This window comes from Aptenodytes patagonicus, chromosome 1 (assembly GCF_965638725.1).
Source record: "Aptenodytes patagonicus chromosome 1, bAptPat1.pri.cur, whole genome shotgun sequence".
In the NCBI taxonomy this organism is placed as follows: Eukaryota; Metazoa; Chordata; class Aves; order Sphenisciformes; family Spheniscidae; genus Aptenodytes; species Aptenodytes patagonicus.
Genome location: NC_134949.1, coordinates 81,095,057 through 81,112,277, shown reverse-complemented (window position 1 = coordinate 81,112,277; position 17,221 = coordinate 81,095,057). Strand labels below are relative to the sequence as shown.

At 43.0% G+C, this 17,221-nt stretch overlaps 1 protein-coding gene across 3 annotated transcripts in view; it reads right to left on the bottom strand.

Moving 5' to 3' along the window:
• Positions 1-17,221, bottom strand: part of ETV6 (ETS variant transcription factor 6) — a 140,094-nt gene that overhangs the window by 79,135 nt on the left and 43,738 nt on the right. For 2 of the 3 annotated variants that reach the window (XM_076344624.1, XM_076344632.1), the window contains exon 2: positions 13,957-14,083. In XM_076344624.1, the coding sequence (XP_076200739.1) occupies positions 13,957-14,083 (127 nt within the window). Of the gene's footprint in view, positions 1-13,956; positions 14,087-17,221 lie in introns of all 3 variants that reach the window. The other variant, XM_076344616.1, reaches the window with a different exon arrangement.

The window sequence follows — 17,221 nt, the reverse complement described above, 5'->3', positions numbered from 1 at the left end:
GCTTCTAGTCTTAAACACAGGCTAACCCTCTGGTGCCTGCTTGACGCAGCAGACATGGGGAGGACAGCATTGCGAGCCTACTGGGCAGCACATGTGGCATGAAAGACGCTTTCCACCATCTTCTGCATCCATTTGTTCTGATCATAGGCAGTAATTTTACAGCTTTGCCTAAAAGAAATGGTTGTAACACGTTGTAAATGTTAATTAGCTTCAAGAGAAAAAGGAATAGTAACAGTCTCTGTGCACAAAACCCAAGTACTTGAGCAAGCCTCCTTTCTGCAGGATCTAAATATGTACATGTACACAGAGATACATGACGTGTGTCAGTTTTAAAAAAAAAATCTGAAACTTCTCAGCTTTGAAATAAATTTTGATTGTTAACTCTTTTCTGAGTCCAAGTGGGTTTTTGTGCACACATGTTCTCACTGCAAATGATGGAGCACCAGAAAGGCCGTGGGTGAGAAGCTATGCTCTCAGGGTTATTCTGGACTAGCTGGATTCTCCCAGAACTCTCACAAGAAAATCGTAATTATGGAGAATTCACCACAACACTGCATATCCAAGCAGTTTGAAAGACATCTGGATTTACTTCTGGGTGTTCTGTTGAACTGAATCAGCCACCAAACTTTCTGAGATTCAGCCATCGTTACTGCACACACTGATAATGGTGCGGCAGGAGGCCCAACAGCAAATACTGACTCCTTTAACAGCCCAGCTGCTTCAGGTCTGCCCATCACAAACACAGCTCACCTCGCTGTCACTGTTACCTTTGCTGTCATTCCCAGTCCCTCCGCTTGTTTTTCATTCTGCATGATTTTAAAACTGAGAGAGGGTATAAAAACTGGAGGAGGACTGTAAATGTTCCAGCTCTTACAGACATTAAGTGCTATCCCTTGTTCCTATTTTGCTGAGCTCCAAGGCTTCAATCCTGCACCAAACCTTGAACTTCTTCTACTGCATGTGACCCATTCACCACTACCCCACACAGTGCATTGCATCCCTGAGAACAACACAAAGTGGAAGTAGACTCCTGTGATTTGGTTACATTCACTTTCAAAAAGTGAAAACCACCAAGCAAGCTGTAGAGCAGTGATGAAACAAGCCTCATGTATTTAATAACAGTATTTGTCACCACTGCCAATTAGTATTTAAAGAGCAGTAAAAAAAAAAATACCTCTAATAAAAAGATCAAGGTGCCTTAAACAATTACACACCCAGCAACACAGTAATGAGTACCCAGAGTAATGCAGCTAAAAGCCCAGAGGTAATAAGACTACTAAGGAAGTTTCCAAGGAAGCGAGATACAAAGAAGTATGACACAGGAAAAAAAAAAAAGGGAACAAAGAAGTATCTGTGTACAGAGGGGTTTTTCTGACAAAATGCCTTCACTGAAGCACGGAGAGGAAGCGAAAGCCAGCAAGGAGGTTAAAAACTGAAGGAGACAGATTGCTTGGAATAAATCAGAACGAAAGAGAGACTAGGAAGGAGGAACTTATATACATAAAGGGAGATTTCCCCCACTAGGAAATACACGAGGACCCACTCAAGCGGCAGAACTGAAATGAGTAACTGGTTTGTGGACTGGCAGGGACTGGGGCTACTTCCTTCTGCACTACCGAGAAGGAGGAAGTAGAAAGGGAGAAATTCTCAGTATTGCATAAAACCAAAGAGGCACAGTCGTTCCTTCATCTCTCTTCCCCCAAACATTGGCCAAATAAGTAGAAGCACAGCGCAAACCTACATATTTACTCAGACACATAGACATAGTCTGGATAAAACCATGGCAGCTACTTAAGCCAGTGAGACAACTCCTATTAATTTCAGCAGGTCCAGAAGGTCACTCTTTTTTTCACACTGCAAGCATCTATTAAGCTGGCTTGACAAACCATTTCTGGTTCAGCCCCAACATTTCCACCCAGGACTTGTGCAATTTTACTCATGAGGGTCGATCCCCGGTTGTGCTTTCTGAACCCTCCTTTGCCACCACTATTTTTGTGTTAGTGCACAGGGTGGCAGAACCGTAAGCTCTGGAGTCTGTACAGAGGGAGGGTTTAAATATCAGAGAATCTCTGCTGGCTTGAGTTGATGGAAACGTTCTTTAAAGCTCAGCATCAAAGCATTCACTTTATAAGCTGCAAGCCTTGGTTCTTGAGCCAACAGCGACTTCTCCCCATAATTAATTAATACCGTATTAATTGTGCATGTTCCACGGGCCTGTTGAGGAGGTGTGGCAAGGCCTGCACACGTAGATCAACCTTCCCGGTGCTGCCAAGAGAGAAGTACAGGAGAGAGAAGGTAAAACCCCTTCAGATACCTACAAAGGAAAATAGAGTACAAGCGATGTGCTCAGGGGCTACGCAACCAACGTTTGAGGAGGGACGCGCACTGAGCCCTGCCGTGGTGTTTCAGTGAACAACGAACAATAAGGACAAGGAGGGATCTTCCACCAGCTGCACCCTTGTGCAATCTGTTCGGCTCTGGGCCAGCTGGGAGCACAACCAGCAAGCCAAGAGGAGGGGCCCGCAGCAGCTGAGTGCCCTTGCGGGTGGGATTTGGCCACAAGTCATAAGATCCTGTGAAATTGCTGGAAGGAGAAAGGGGGAGGAGGAGGAGGGAAAGGGAGATTATTTGACCTCCTCTCTGCTGTGCTGGGCCTCAACTCTCCGCTGACTCCCGGCACTGAGGAAGTTGCACCCTTGCCCTTCCAGGGGCTTTGGCCATGGTGCAACTGGCACCATGCATGGCAGGGAGCCCACCATCGGCACCTCACTCCCCCCCAGGAAAACTAGGGAGAGCACTCATGACAGGAACAAGTGAGAAAAGAGGATGCCCCAGGCACTAACACCCCCTGTGAAGAAGCCCGTCCCCAGACATGCCTCGGGATTTGGCTAGAGACACCTGCCCATCAGCAGCCACGCAGGACATGCCAGCCTGCAAGCAGACCGACAGACCCTTCCCCGCTGTAGGACAGAAACCAAGGTTTAACTAAGGTCTAAGTGCTGATCAAGGTGATTTATGAAGCAGACTATAAAACAGTCAAGCTATTGGACATGTATATATTTTCAATGGTAATCTGAATGACAGGTACAGCTGGCCTGAAATCTAACCTCCAAAGACATTTTCACACTAACTCTTGCACCAAATTTATTCATCTCTATAAATTTTTGTGTAGGTGAACGATTATTTGTTTTTCTGAAGGTACTGTGCATTTGGCATTGTTAAAAGAACAAAGAAAAGCAGGACTCACAAAGGAAAATTTTAGCAAGAGTCCAAAGTGAAAGGCATGAATTAAAAATACATGAAACAGAACCATAAAAAAGGGGGAGATAACGCAGAAAATTTAGAAGGTTTATAAACTAACTGCACAAAATTGTCCCAGCAAGTTACTTTTAGAAAAAAGGGAATTTATGTCTAGCTATGAATTTGCCACAGCACATCCACAGTAATCGTGAAAAAATGCAGTTGAAGATCATGCTACTTATTCTGAGATGCAAGGCACCTTAAACTATATCTAGAAAGAGAAGCACTAAAATATAGGCACATAGCAAAAGCATTATGAATTCTGCTTAAAGCAGGTAATACTCTTCCCTCATGAGGAAGGCAAAATGCAATTTATGTTTACCATATAAAAAGGAGGTGTTTTTTTCTTTTACAGTGTTGTGAGAAGGATGAGCAGAAATAAACAGACATCTAAACTCTACATAATTAAATGTACAGATGCAGATTAAAATCTTAATTTGTGGATCTGGAGAACCAATGGGTGCCAAACCTAAGACTCTTATCCTACACCATCCCTTTCTTTCAAACTGTTGAAAGAAAGGCTAAACAAATCTCCCTACATTTTTAAAAAATAAAAAGGTAGCTATTTATAGCTGCATTTATTGGAGCTGTTTCCTTATCAGGAAGTATGTAGCTGGGAATTACTGTCTGCCTACATCGGAAATTCTTTCAGGGATACAAAAACCCAAAAAGGAAATTTCCCTTCAAAAATATTCTGTGTTTTTTTGCTGCTGGTGGGTTTAAAATAAAATGTCAGTGCTCTGACCAGAGGTCACAGCCCCTTCGGGAGGTTTGTTCTGCAAACAAGAAGTTTTAAGACACCTGAGGGAAACAAAAAAAATGCTTCTAGAGAACTGAAAGAGGGAGAATGCTGAGAACATATTAAGAATTTAAGAAAATAAACCTTTTTTGCAGGATGCTGAGATAGTGCAATTTCATTACCAGCATTATAGTAGTTTCCTCTGAAAAGAGCGTGTTCCTAGAGCTTATCCTTACCAGAAAGCACTTGCAAAATTTATCACTCTGGCAAAGAACTGACTCTCACGGTGCTGACTACAAGTGGTTTGTTCAGATCAGGTCTTCAGACCAGGTCTTCATTGTGGTCAGTATAGTTGTCAGACCCTTCCAACTGAACTCCTGTCGCCCAATTCACTGCTTCTTCCTCCAGCCCCAGGGCATGCCCAGTGGTGCATAGTCCAAAAGCCAGTGAAGGTACTGCTCTTCCTTTGAGAAGGGAGTATGCGGTGCCAAAAGCCCATCTCGGGATACCATCCCTTCTGCATGTCACAGCACCACGACAGGGCAAAGGCCATGTAGGACATGGGTAGAATATTGCTTGCCTGCAGGAGACAGGTCCAGTTTTTTGCAGCACATGCGATCCAGTGCTACAAGTAACCCTGGGACTTCAATAGTGACTCTCCAGCTACAGGGACCCACTCAGTAAACGCTCAACTAGGAAGACTTGCACTGTCTCCAGATCAACTCACATAACACTGAGGATTTTGCCACAGGAGTCCCTCATCCTACCTCTCCACTGATTGCCGAACACCCCATACTATGCCTGTGGACTCTAAAGGCAGGAAGGATATGTTGGTTAATCATTAGAGATGTTAATTTAATTTTAACTTGTCATGGTGTAATTTAACATTTTCATTTTCTGGTCTGTATAATTGCCATAGAGCTACTTAACCCTGCTGCCAGTGCAGAATGGACACTTTTTTCAGTGGGATACAAAGGTATATGGAGATCAAAACCAGACAGGCATATGCAGTAAATAAAGCAGGGTGCTTAGGGCTATTCCCAGGGTGTGATTTTTATGCATAAAGACTTGTAAACAAAGATTTGGAGCTGAGCAAGTATCCCAATGCGTTGACTCTAGAAGGCCAATCAGTGGTGACTGTTTATTAACTCACAACATCACCAACCATATGCTTATTAAACATATAAATAACTCGTAAGTTCTTGAACAAAGATCACTGCTACATTAATAGCAGCGTGCTAGTCCTGCATGAAACAGAGTTTACATGAGGAGCAAACACATTCAAACTTCTTCATTCCATAGAAGACAGCGCACAAGCATCCATAGCAGTGGAATGGCTGATGCACAAGTGCTTCCCCCTCCCAAGTATCTTTGGAAAATGATCTTGAGACGAGACTCTTGGCTGAGGTGTTGGATTGGGCCTCCAAATCTGGATGGAACCATTTTACCAAAAATTTCTTCAAGAAACTTACAAATCATTTAGTCCTTCTGCTCCAGCACTAAAATGGGGAGTTGTAAATGGATGTAAAACCTTGTTTAATGAAGATTCTGCCAGGCTGTATTTGTTAAGTATCACAAGGAGTGCCAGCACAGGGGAGAAAAGACATACAAGTACAGCAGAAGGAAATCCAGCCTCTCATAAAGGATACAAAATAATTGTTTTCTCTCTGTGTGTGTATACACATGACCTATTACATTAATCCCTGGTACCTTGAAGCTGCAGGAGGTTTCTCCTCACACACTACATGCTTCTCTAAATGCTGGACAGTGGTGCTCTCTTCCAACATTCAGAGGCTCAGCTCTGTTTCTTATTAGGGGAGTGGACATCACATGCATGCTATGTTGCTTCCGCAGGGTTTTCTACCACACGTGTATTTTGTTGCAAGGCGCTCACCACACAACGGTTTGTTATTGTGGAGCTGTTAGTCATGGCCTACATGCAGTCTCTTCTGTGTTTTCTTTAATTGTAGAGCTATTTATGAACACTGGGTTCTTTACATTAATTTTATTTCTTAAAAAAAACATGGAAGCATTTATAACATAACACAAATGAAAAATTAAACAGACACATTTGGGATGGAAAGAGAAAAGCAAGCTAATTTTAGGTTCACTGATCTTGACAGCGTCCCTTTAAGACAAAGCTAAAAATGCTTCAAACTCAGCAATACCATAAATGTCCTGCTGCTTTTGCTTCTTATTCCTCCCCACACTTTCCAGGGGAATTCCACAAGGGATCGGCTTGAATCCCGGATTAAAGCGACATGGCTCCCTTTCCCCTCTGAACAGAGGTGAGTCTGCGTTTTGAAGATTTAAAACCCTGAAGTGAAGCTTTCCAAGAGGGTAAAAGACTGGCTTAGCACCACTGGGACTCCCACACTGCAGGCTCTCCACACCCTGAAGCACAGGTCTCTTGCTCTCCCACCTCAGGACTGCTTTGCAAGTTCCCACCAGGGCAGGAAGGATCTCATCCCTCCACACACTTCCACTGAAGACTGTTGGTGCAGGAAACTGCTGTGTTAACTCTGTCTGGTTAACAACCAGGTACATTAAAAAAAACCACACTTGACTCTAAATTACTCTCTCAAGAAGCAGAAACCAGCTCACAGCACTGGCCCTTTACAACAAGTTTTTTCACACTTAACCTGGATGCCTCTGCCAAAGTCCATAGGCAGCAGTAAGGAGCTAACAGATTTAGGGTTCAACTCGCCAGCTGTTTACATCAAGGGTGACAGCTAAATTGGCTCTGAGTCGCCCCGATGCAAACCCAGTGACAAAGGGCTCAGTTTCCCACAGGTGGTGAACAAAGACCATGCCAGAAAATGTAAAGCAGGATTTTCCTGGTCCAAAAGCCACAACTTTCCCAGCTAGATCAGTAATGAGGTTTCACTCTTCCCAGTCCAACATATTCTGGATAAAGCTCTTGCAAGTAAAATAGCTACATCTATACTGTGCCCAGCCATGGGAGAGTGAGAACATGAGACTGGGCTTCCCACCCATCCAAACTGCCTGCCTGTATGATCACTTCGAATCTGGCCTGAGATTCACTGTAAGAATGAATCTACTCCAGGAGGCAGGCTGGAGTAGATGAGTTAAATTCAGAGGAGCACCTGAGGCTGCCTGTGGAAGAGGCCACCTTAGCAAGGAGGCAGGCATAATCGACATCTCCCTTGCTTGTGATTTTCATCCTGTTTGCCTAACCTAACAACTAGATGTAACTCACAATCATGAAGGAGCCAGGCCCAGTCACTTCACTAGGGTTGACCGAAGTAATGGTCACTGAGGCTGACAGGACGGCTGGCTGGGATTTCCACAGTTCAGCCAGCCTGTCAATAGATTATTATGAGTTATGAATTGAAAGACCAGGAGGCACTGCTGAACAGAGGAAGCAGATGGGCCCTGCCCTGCATAGCTCACAATATAAATGTGCAAGAAAAGCCCATGGTGGAAGAAGAAGACGCAACATTGAGAAGATTAAATACTGCAAACAGTCAGGTGGTAGCAAGCAAGGCCACTGTCCTGGCTTTTTTTTTTTTTGTAGTGGATTGGCATTGGTTAGGAAAAGACTAGCTACCCAGAGAGAGAATGAAGTATAAGGTGAAAAGGAGATTAGGAGGAAAGGCAAGCTTATAAAGGACAGTAAGAGGGAGGAACGAGGCTTAAGTGGCCATAATGTCAGAGAAGAGCAAAGAAGGAGCTGGGAGAAGCCAATCATCTGAGAAAGAGGCCAGTCCAGACCCCATTAAAATTAGTGGGAATTTAAGCACTCATTTCAGTGGGACGAGGATTAGTCTCGGAGTTATTAATTTGACATTCTGGCCACCTCTCACAGTCCCTTTGTCTTATGCAGCTTTTATTTTATTTTCCCTGTATGTGCGTCAGTCAGTTTTGTTCCACAAAGATCCTTCCAAAGCAAATATTTTTATTGCTTGCTGCTCTAAATGTGGCTTAGGGTGAAGGGCTTTTTTTCCCCATCTCACTACATACTTTCAGTTCAATGCATTGAATATTCTAGTAACTAAATAACAATATGCTTAATGCTTCGAAGTGGCTTTCCAGCTGCTAGCCAAAATTGTAGAATAATTAACAGGTGCCAAAGGATTAATAAAAGGAGCAGCATAATTAATAGACACTATACAGAAAAAAATGGATCCTTGGCAACCCTGACAGTGTTGTTGTTTCCTCCTCCTTCTCTTAATTGTTTCCTGCATTCCTTTAAAAAAAAAAAAAAGAAAACTGGTACCCTTAAAACACAAATTATGCATATAAAGCAACAATGTGTGATCAGGAGAAATAAACTGCTTTCAGGTCTGATAAATGCCTTAGTTTGAAGAACCTGCCCAACTGAGAAGCCAACTGCCTGGCCTACTACTCATGTCCATACTCGGGGGTTATATAGAGGGCTTTTTTGCAGACTGTGGTACAGCTAGGGTCACAAAGATGTTGAACCAATACAGAGCCACTGGACTAGTCCCCACCCAATCAGAGTATCAAATACCAATATAAACAGGCATGCAGAAAGATTCTTATGAAACACTCGCTAAAAACTTAAAGACTTTAATATAATCATTGCAGAAAACGAAATAAATTTCCCTCTGTCCTCCTTAATGAAGGCAGAAGAACAGACAGTAATTACAAGGGACACAAATACTGAAATAAAAAACGTGATCTCACTAGCTGTATGTCACCAGGTCTGGATACCCTGAATTTCATCAAAATCATCTGTAGCCTGGAACATATCACATACCGGAAAGCCAAAGACCAGAACCCAAGCCTGTATTTGAAACAAAAAGTACTCAAATGATTTTACAAATACATCCTTAGCTTTCCCCACCATCATGACCCCCCAAAAAGTGAGTGCAGTCAAGACAACAACAACACTGCAGTCCCAATGTAAAAGTTCTCCCCTAGGAGATGATGCATGTATCCTGACATCTAGAGTGTGTCATTTTACTCTGAACATCAGTGCAGGCTGTTGGGGGTTCAGAAAACAGCAAAGCAAGAAAAATTAGTTGCTGTCAAGAATAATTGCTTCATGTATACAGAAAAGTACAGAAAAGTATGTGCAGGGTACCTTGCTATGACAATGGGCTGCAGGCATATGAAGGATGCCAACACTAAAGAAAGAAGAGTAATTAGTTCAGAGGAAGAAATTAATTCTTGTTCATGCTTGTATCAATAGAAAATACTGTGAAATCTTCGCCGATGAGGTCCATCTCCCTAAACAAACACACACGCTTTCCCAAGGGAAGATGCCCTTCAGAGATAAAAATCAGACTACAAATTGACAGAAACGTGCAAGGGGGAATGCTGCTGCACAGGATCAGAGCATGCAACAAGTCCTTTTTCAGCACTGGTATTTCTGTCTTTTGTTGAAGTAGTTTTATGTTGAAGGAGACAAAGAAAACCATGAAGCCTTTAGCACATATTTACAGTTGCTGTTGTAGAAGGCAAATCACCTTATTTTCATCTTGCATATTACAAAAAAGGAAAAAGCTATTTTCTCTCTGATTCAGAGCATATTAATAGACACAGGAAAGGGTTCTCATATCCATCTCTTAAATGCTGTATCCTCTATCCAGTTCCAAGAACTTTTTACCACAAGGTATTGGCCATAGCACAAAATGAGTAACTAATGACATTGTACCAGATAAGACAAAAAGATTGGTTTTAATTAAAAAAAAAAAAAAAAAAAAAAAAGGTTAGAACTTTCTCTCTGTGGTAATATGGAGTAAGTTTTCTCAGAGATAAGAGGTATGCAAATAGGTTCGGGACTTCCACCTATCTCAGCATTCTTCATTATCACAATATCTGGGCAGTCACTGTACTAATTTTCACAACTTTTAAGAGTCTTTGCACTCATGTTTTTTTACAGTGCTGGGAAACTAAAACAAGATGTCCAAGGTCACAGAAGGCACCAAGGGCAGAGCCTTGTGCGAGAGCTGAACTTGCTTCTCTTGAATCCTCAGTAAACATCTCAATTTTCCAAACACTCCTTCTATCTGACATTAGTGCAGTCTAGTAGAGATCAGATATGCTGCAAAGCTACCACAGCATACACACCAGGGACAAGGAGCAAACTGGGGATCACTGTACGTTCTGACTACATACCTAAAATAGAGGAAAACATATTCTCCAGCTCCCCGCTGATAGTTTGTTTACAACGCCCCCAATACGCAGTTACTAGGTAAGAAGTGGATGTTAGGCAAACAAGTATGTTTAAAAGTATGGGTCAAAAGTCCCTTACAGAGAAGTCCAGCATCAGAGAAAGGTGTGTATTACCAGAAAATGATTCTCACTCTCCCAGAGCTTTAAAGTTAAGACTGAATACATACTACTTCTATACTATAGGAACAGGGCAGGCTGGGAAGACAGCAGCTAATTAAAACAAGAAAGGCTGTGTGAGAAGGGGAAAGTGCCTTCATATCACCCCCAGGAAAAGGGGTTTCTCTGTATTTCCAGCTGTGTTGACCAAAGAGAAGGAGTCCTCCTCTGCATGCTTGTAGCAAAGAGGGATCATCATTCCACCCTTCTAAACTTTGCACTTCTCCCTCTTCCAGTCTCTGGATCAAATCAGCTCAGCATAGCTAAGACCCATTTGCTCACCAAACAGTGAGAAATAACTTATTGCACCAAAGGAAATTGCTCTACTAATTTTCTTGATACTATTGGCTGTTAGCACCTTCAGAGTGCTCTTAAACATTAGAAACAGTGAAATTTCTAATAGGAAAGCATAAAACACGGTCTGAATCCACAGAGTGCACTTCATGTTCCACCTGAAAAGTTTGTCTCTAGTTCTACTTTCACTTGGGCCAACTGCTGTTTTCAGCTGCACCTGTAGCATAGCTCTTGAACTTGCAGGCTGGCATAAATGAAGATGTACAGTTTAGGACTGAATTCTGCCTTTATTTTGGTAAATGCCATCAGAACGTCATGGAAACAGAGAATGAATGGAGGCCTGACAAGGTATCAGCTCTGTGTATGACTGGAGAAATTTACCATATCTCACTGGAATGAGTGAGGGTTGAGAGAAGTTATTACCCTTCACCTAATCAACAAAAACAACAAGGCTGGAACAAAACAAAATCTCAGACCTAGAAAACCCTCAGACTTTACAGATCTAAACCCAATCTTCACACACAGTACCACAGCCTGAACTAGAAATTAGCTACTTCGCCTGACTTCTAAGGCAGTTTGGATTTAGGACCAAAGCCATCTCTCAGACACATCTCAAAAAAAAAAAATTAAAATGAGAGGAGTCCATGCAGGAATTGCAAAATCCCATGTTAATACTTGTTAAACCTCATGACCCGAGATCCAAAAAGTGCTTAGTTATTTCTATACCTGGTATTAGGAAGACTACTCCTGAAATACGATCTTCAGTTCTGTTGTCCTCACTTTAAGAAGGATGTCTGAAGTGGGAAACAGTTCACAGAGATGATACAAACAGAATTTGAAATCTGGAAGCTTTACAGAAAGATTGACAGCCTTAAGAACCTCTCTTCCTATCCAGTTTAGCCAAGAAAAGGTTAAGAAGTGACTTTATCTAAAAGCACCTATATCAGGAGTAGTCTTTTGACAATATTTAGCAGGAAAGAAGATAATGAGATCTAATAGTTAGAAACTGAAGCTTGACTAATTCAAACTATAAATAGGGCACTTAAAAAAAAAAAGGAAATAAGGAGGATAATTAAGCATTAAAGAACATCTAGAGACCTTATATCCTCCCCATCACTGACGTCTACATGAAGAGCAGAAATCTTTCTGCATAACATGCTATAGCTCAAACAGTTACTGGACTTAAACACAGGAGTTACTGAGTGAAGTTCTGTAACTCAAGTTATACCACAGATCATTTTAGGAATTCATAATGGTCCCTTCTGGCCTAGCTATGAATCTATATACTGGATAGAACAGTTAGAGCAGTGGTTCTAACAGTGTTTGGGTCAGTTGGTTGGTGACAGTGTTTGGGTCAATATTGACTACATACTGAGCTACAAAATACTATACTGCCAGGGACTACAACTAGTAAGGCCATGTAAACGTGTTCCATGTTGTTTATGACCTGAGACACTAACTTTGTGGAAGACTATTCCACAGATATTTAATGATTAATCGTCTGTGTTTTTACACTACAACAAGTCAGACTGGTGTGGAAATACTAATGGGAAAGAAGCCTCCTTGCAAGTTTAAAAATGTGCCAATCAAATGAAAAGAAAAAACAAAACAAAAATCAAGGTGAAAGGTTGGATCTCACCTAAAAACATGCAATAAAAAGTTTTCACTGAGAGGAAGCCTTATAAGCTTCACACTACGTAGCATCCTAGCTAGCTGATGGGAAGGAAACAGGTAGCACACACGGTGCCCCACCCCTGTCAGTATCAAGAGCCTCTGCCTTCCTGCCTTGTGCATCTGTCAGACCCAGTGGGGAAGGCAATAAGTAATTGGAAAGCCAGTCGTGATCCTAGCTGTGGGGAGAACAGACAGTGGCTCCCACAGCATAAGCAAATAGTACCAGCTAATGCAATGGGGGGGGAGGGGGCGGGAAATCTCAGGGATTAAAAACCACAGTGGAGAAGAACTGCTTCTGTGTTGGTTTCTTTGTGACTAAGTTTTGGGCAAAGCATAGAAATGCCTTGTAAGTGTGGCAGCAAGTCCTCCTGGGTTGGGGAAACAGGCCAGCAGCCACACACAGAGGCAAGGAGGGCCTGGGAGCTCGGGGATATTCAGGCAGCAACCAGACGGTCAGAAATGCTGCAGCGTCAGCTCCCATTGCCATCAGAAAGCACAGAGAAGGTACTACCTGGGCTACACTACAGCACAGGCAGAAGAGAGTAAGAGGCAGCAGCAGGCAAAACCAGGACTGTGCAGAACGCAGTGTGGGCAATGAGTGACCTTGGGGCAGTGCAACTCGGTGGCCAGCAAGGCAGCGAGCGCCGAATTATAGAAGCATTGGGAGCATAGTTTGCATCCAGAAAAGGAGAGTACCTGGAAGACAGCTGAGGACAGGAGTAAGAATGTCTTGTGATAAACATGAACGTTTTTTTTCCCCTCCCTCTGAAATCCCAAACCCATTTGTCAGATGGCAACGCACAAAGTTACATTTGCTCCTGGCCCTGTTGCTCGTTGTCACTCAAGTACCCCAGGGATGTAACACCTGACAAAAGTTTACTTAAAACCCTCTCGATTTACATCAGAACTGCTTCCCCTCCAAAAAGGAAAATTCCACTTTTCCTTGTCCCCATTCTATCTCACTAATTCACCTCTCGCTGGCCAACAGCCCTTGGCCTTTCCTATTCCTCAAACATTAAATCATCTCAGCAAGGAAGCGCCTGGCTCTTGCCTTGCCCCCAGCTCCAGTTTTTGTTCCAATGTCAGTGATATGCCCTTCCTACTCTGCAGCATCCTTTTGTGCACAGCTAAGCTCATTCTTCCTCCTTTCCCCCTGCCTCTGTCAGCACACACGCTCTGTGGTAGGGAGCCTGGGCACCAGGAGTATTTAATATTGAGACCTGTAACAACCTGAAAAATACCCACAGCACAAATGCACTCCACTTGCCACAGTTTGTGAAACTCCGACCTTGTGTCGCAGCACATCACTGAGCAATTCCTATACTGTGGAAGGAAACATAACATTTCCCGTCAAAATAAAACCTCCACATTTGTGCCTGTCATGAGAAATAAGCCAAATCCTTGACAGGGGGTGCAGGGGGTGGGGATATATTATACTGTATTTAAGAGTAATTTCCTTTGGTTAAAAAGAATATTTAGAAAAATCAAACCAGCTAGAGCTTTAAAAAAAAAAAAGTCTAAAGCCAGGGGCTTCCCTGCCCTCTTCCATAAAAATAGAAACACCTCCTCACCCCGCCCCGCACCCTCCTCAATCCAAGAATGTAAGAAGCCTCCGTGCTGACACTCACGCAGGTGTGCCGGCAGTCTGATCGTGTCTTCCTCCATCCTGATCGCTCGAGGCACTGGGACATGTAGTGGTGACGAGGAAGTGTAATTTGGTACCGGGCTCACTGGAGGTGTGTACGAAATTCTTTCCTGCTGTTAAAAAGAAAGCGAGGGGCGGGGGGGGGGAGAGAAAGAGAGACAACATGAACTTTGGAACAGAGGTGTGAAACCAAGGCAGGGGAGGGGGAAGTGGGTGGAAGGAAGGAAGTGTGCGCGTGTGGTGGGGGCGAGCAGCACCAGCAATGCACCCGGCTGCCCAGGGAGCCACAGAGCTCGCAGCCTGTCCACTGCACAGGTGACATGCTGCCCGGTGCTGCGGCCAGGGGCCGAACAGCTTTTAGGGTGACGGGTTTAATTTTCAAAAGGTCCATGAAGTTTCCAAGGGTCTTCTCAGAAATGTGCCAAGGGAGGAAATGGAAGTGACACACAAGTGGGGAGACTCTGAGGGCTTTATGGTGGTGAAAATCTGACAGCAACTCCATGATACGTGCATGAGTACCATTACAGAAAGTGCCAAAACCACTTAATCTTATGCTAACAAATCAGTCATCATCTGAGCATATTTATTAAGTATAACACTTTACTCCTTCATAGCATTTTAAAGACATTAAGCAATTAGTTTTGCCTTTGCTGCAGAAAACCATCACTAGAAACTACTCTATTTACCATCGAGTAACATAGTACTTCTTTTTTCTTGCCTAAACTAGTTACTGGCACTTTCTTTGAAGTAGTTTAACTTGCAACCAAATAAGTAAGTCAGCATACAGACAGCAGCTAAGTAAGGACAGTCAAATAGAGTTAAAGGGCAATTTGTGAACGTTGCATTAGTTTCATAATTGTCACTGTTAGGTTTTTATTTCTGAAAACGTCTGCCAAGAAATTTAAGACTGAAATTTCATCTGATCTGATGGGAAAATTCTTCCATATTCTAAGCCTGTACTCCAATCACAGCACAAATTATACCCCTTTGTAAATAAACATAGCCACAATTTTACAGGAGCATAAAAAAAAAAATCATTATCATATGCTTCCTGGAAGGCAATGCGTGTTATTCCCCAAAACCGTGCTGCTGACATTTAATGATGGCAGTGCAAACAACGTGGATTTACATCCACATACATACAGAAGCAAAAAGGAGCTACCTTCATTTCTGAGCATTTGCAGGAGATTACACGTGCAGCTCCCCACCCTGACCCCAATCTCTGGCAAATGGAAAAGACAAACTTGGTGCTGCAGCAAGAAAAGGTAATTACTTCCATTACGAACCACAACATTATAACAGCCGTGCGGCAGGGAACTAGACTGAGGCTGATAGAGGCACCTGCAGAACGTAACGTAATTAGCACCCTCACCGCCAGCAAAGGGAAGGAGAGGTTTGTACAACATGAGTAAATAACTAAATGTACCAAAGCAGAAAACTCTTCAGGCAGACTAGGTGACATGTCCAAAAAGAAATGGGATATGGAGCACTTAGAAAGTCTTGCATCTCTCAGCCACCACTTCAAAGCAAATCCAGCTCATTCTGGCGCAAGGTGCTGCTATCAGCTTGCTGCTCAGGAGCTCACGCAGAACCAGAAGTTTCGCCTCAACGTCTGGAGTCCCACCACTATACTATAGCCATCACTACTGACAGTCATGGCAGAGAAGACCGATGGCATGTGGAGAATAAATGATCCATCTCAACACTAACTATTCTGGGTTTAGACGGAGTGGGAATACAGGCCTGGTTCACTCCACAACCACTATGTTGTTATTTCTGCGAGTACAGCCTCCATGGCTTTCAGCTCTGTACTTTTTAACCAGAAATTGTTCAATCTTATATTCCAGTCTCCCACAAAGCCCTTTAACTCCTTACTGTGTCCACTCAGTTTCTTTCTACTCATTACTGTCCAGGCAACAGCAATCCATTAGCTCATATGAATTTAGTTTTTCTTAGTTAACAAACAGGGATGCTCATTCAGACACGGTGAAAAAAGCCCCTGTGGAGCTACAAAACATTATTCTGCTTTCAATTTATGCAACTCCTTCCCTGACCTGAAGCGTCTGACTCTACTCTTCACGTTCTCACGAGGTGCAGCTCTCTGTACCCATTCTGCAGTCTCGCTGCCCCTTTGCACCTTCTCACCGCTGGTGCATATACCAGCAATTTGCAACGAGACCAGCCACTTCCTAGCATTTCCTGCTGCGATCCACAGCTCAGATAATCGAACCACACTGCAGCTGCTTGTTTTGTTTATTGAATGAGATATTTATAAAAAGAGGAACACTTCTGAAACATAGCCACACAGATGCCTGCCTCTGCAAACAGGCAGTAGAGGATAGATGGGAGACCTGAAGTCCTTTTCCTCCCTCCCGAAGAATGCAGGACACAGTCCAACCTCAGATCACATTTCATGCTCACAGAAATACTGAATCACTGCTGCAAAGACAAGGGCTAAGTGGCTTCAAAGGGCCTTCTCACTGGCCAACAGCAGGAGGAAAGTGCAAGCAGAAGATGAAATTACATCCAGAACCCCATGCACTTCCCTCAACATCCAGGAGGTGCTGTATCAAACTAAGACATTACGCTTCCAGTACCTGCTACCTTTCTCTCCACACTGATCAACCCCTAAAGGCATACAGTAACCTGATTTATACCAAGACAGCTTCATTGAGATTTACTGTTATAAATAAATACATTTGATTCATTGTTTCCTAGTATTCATAAGAACAGGACAGTAAAAAACAAAAAGAAGTCATGGAAATGCACAGTTACTTTTTCCACACACCTTGGATGTCCACAGTAATGTGTGAATTGGTAGTATTTGCAGAACACATTTTACAAGGCACAAAGGGGAGTTAGCTATCCGACTCCTACTAGTGCCTTTGAAATGCCCTCTCTTACTAATCCTGCATTTTTTTTCCAGCACCTTTAACCCAAAAATCAAAGCAATTTACAGACATTAGGTAAGTCTTTTTCTTTTTATTAGACACACGGACAACCTGAGTTACAGAAAGAGCAAAGCTCAAATGAGCTAAGTAATTTCAGAGTTAAGCTGTCTTGAAAAAGGACAGCATGTGCCTCTCAAGGGCAATACATTTAACAAGTGCATCCTGAAAGAGTAGCCCTTGTAACTGTTCTGGCCACATTTCCAAAAGGTGTGGAATGGTAATGTCACAAGGAGGTCAAGGCACTGGGCTTGTGGAAAAATGAGCTTCGTCCCTGTTTGCAGCATGAGTCAGTAACAT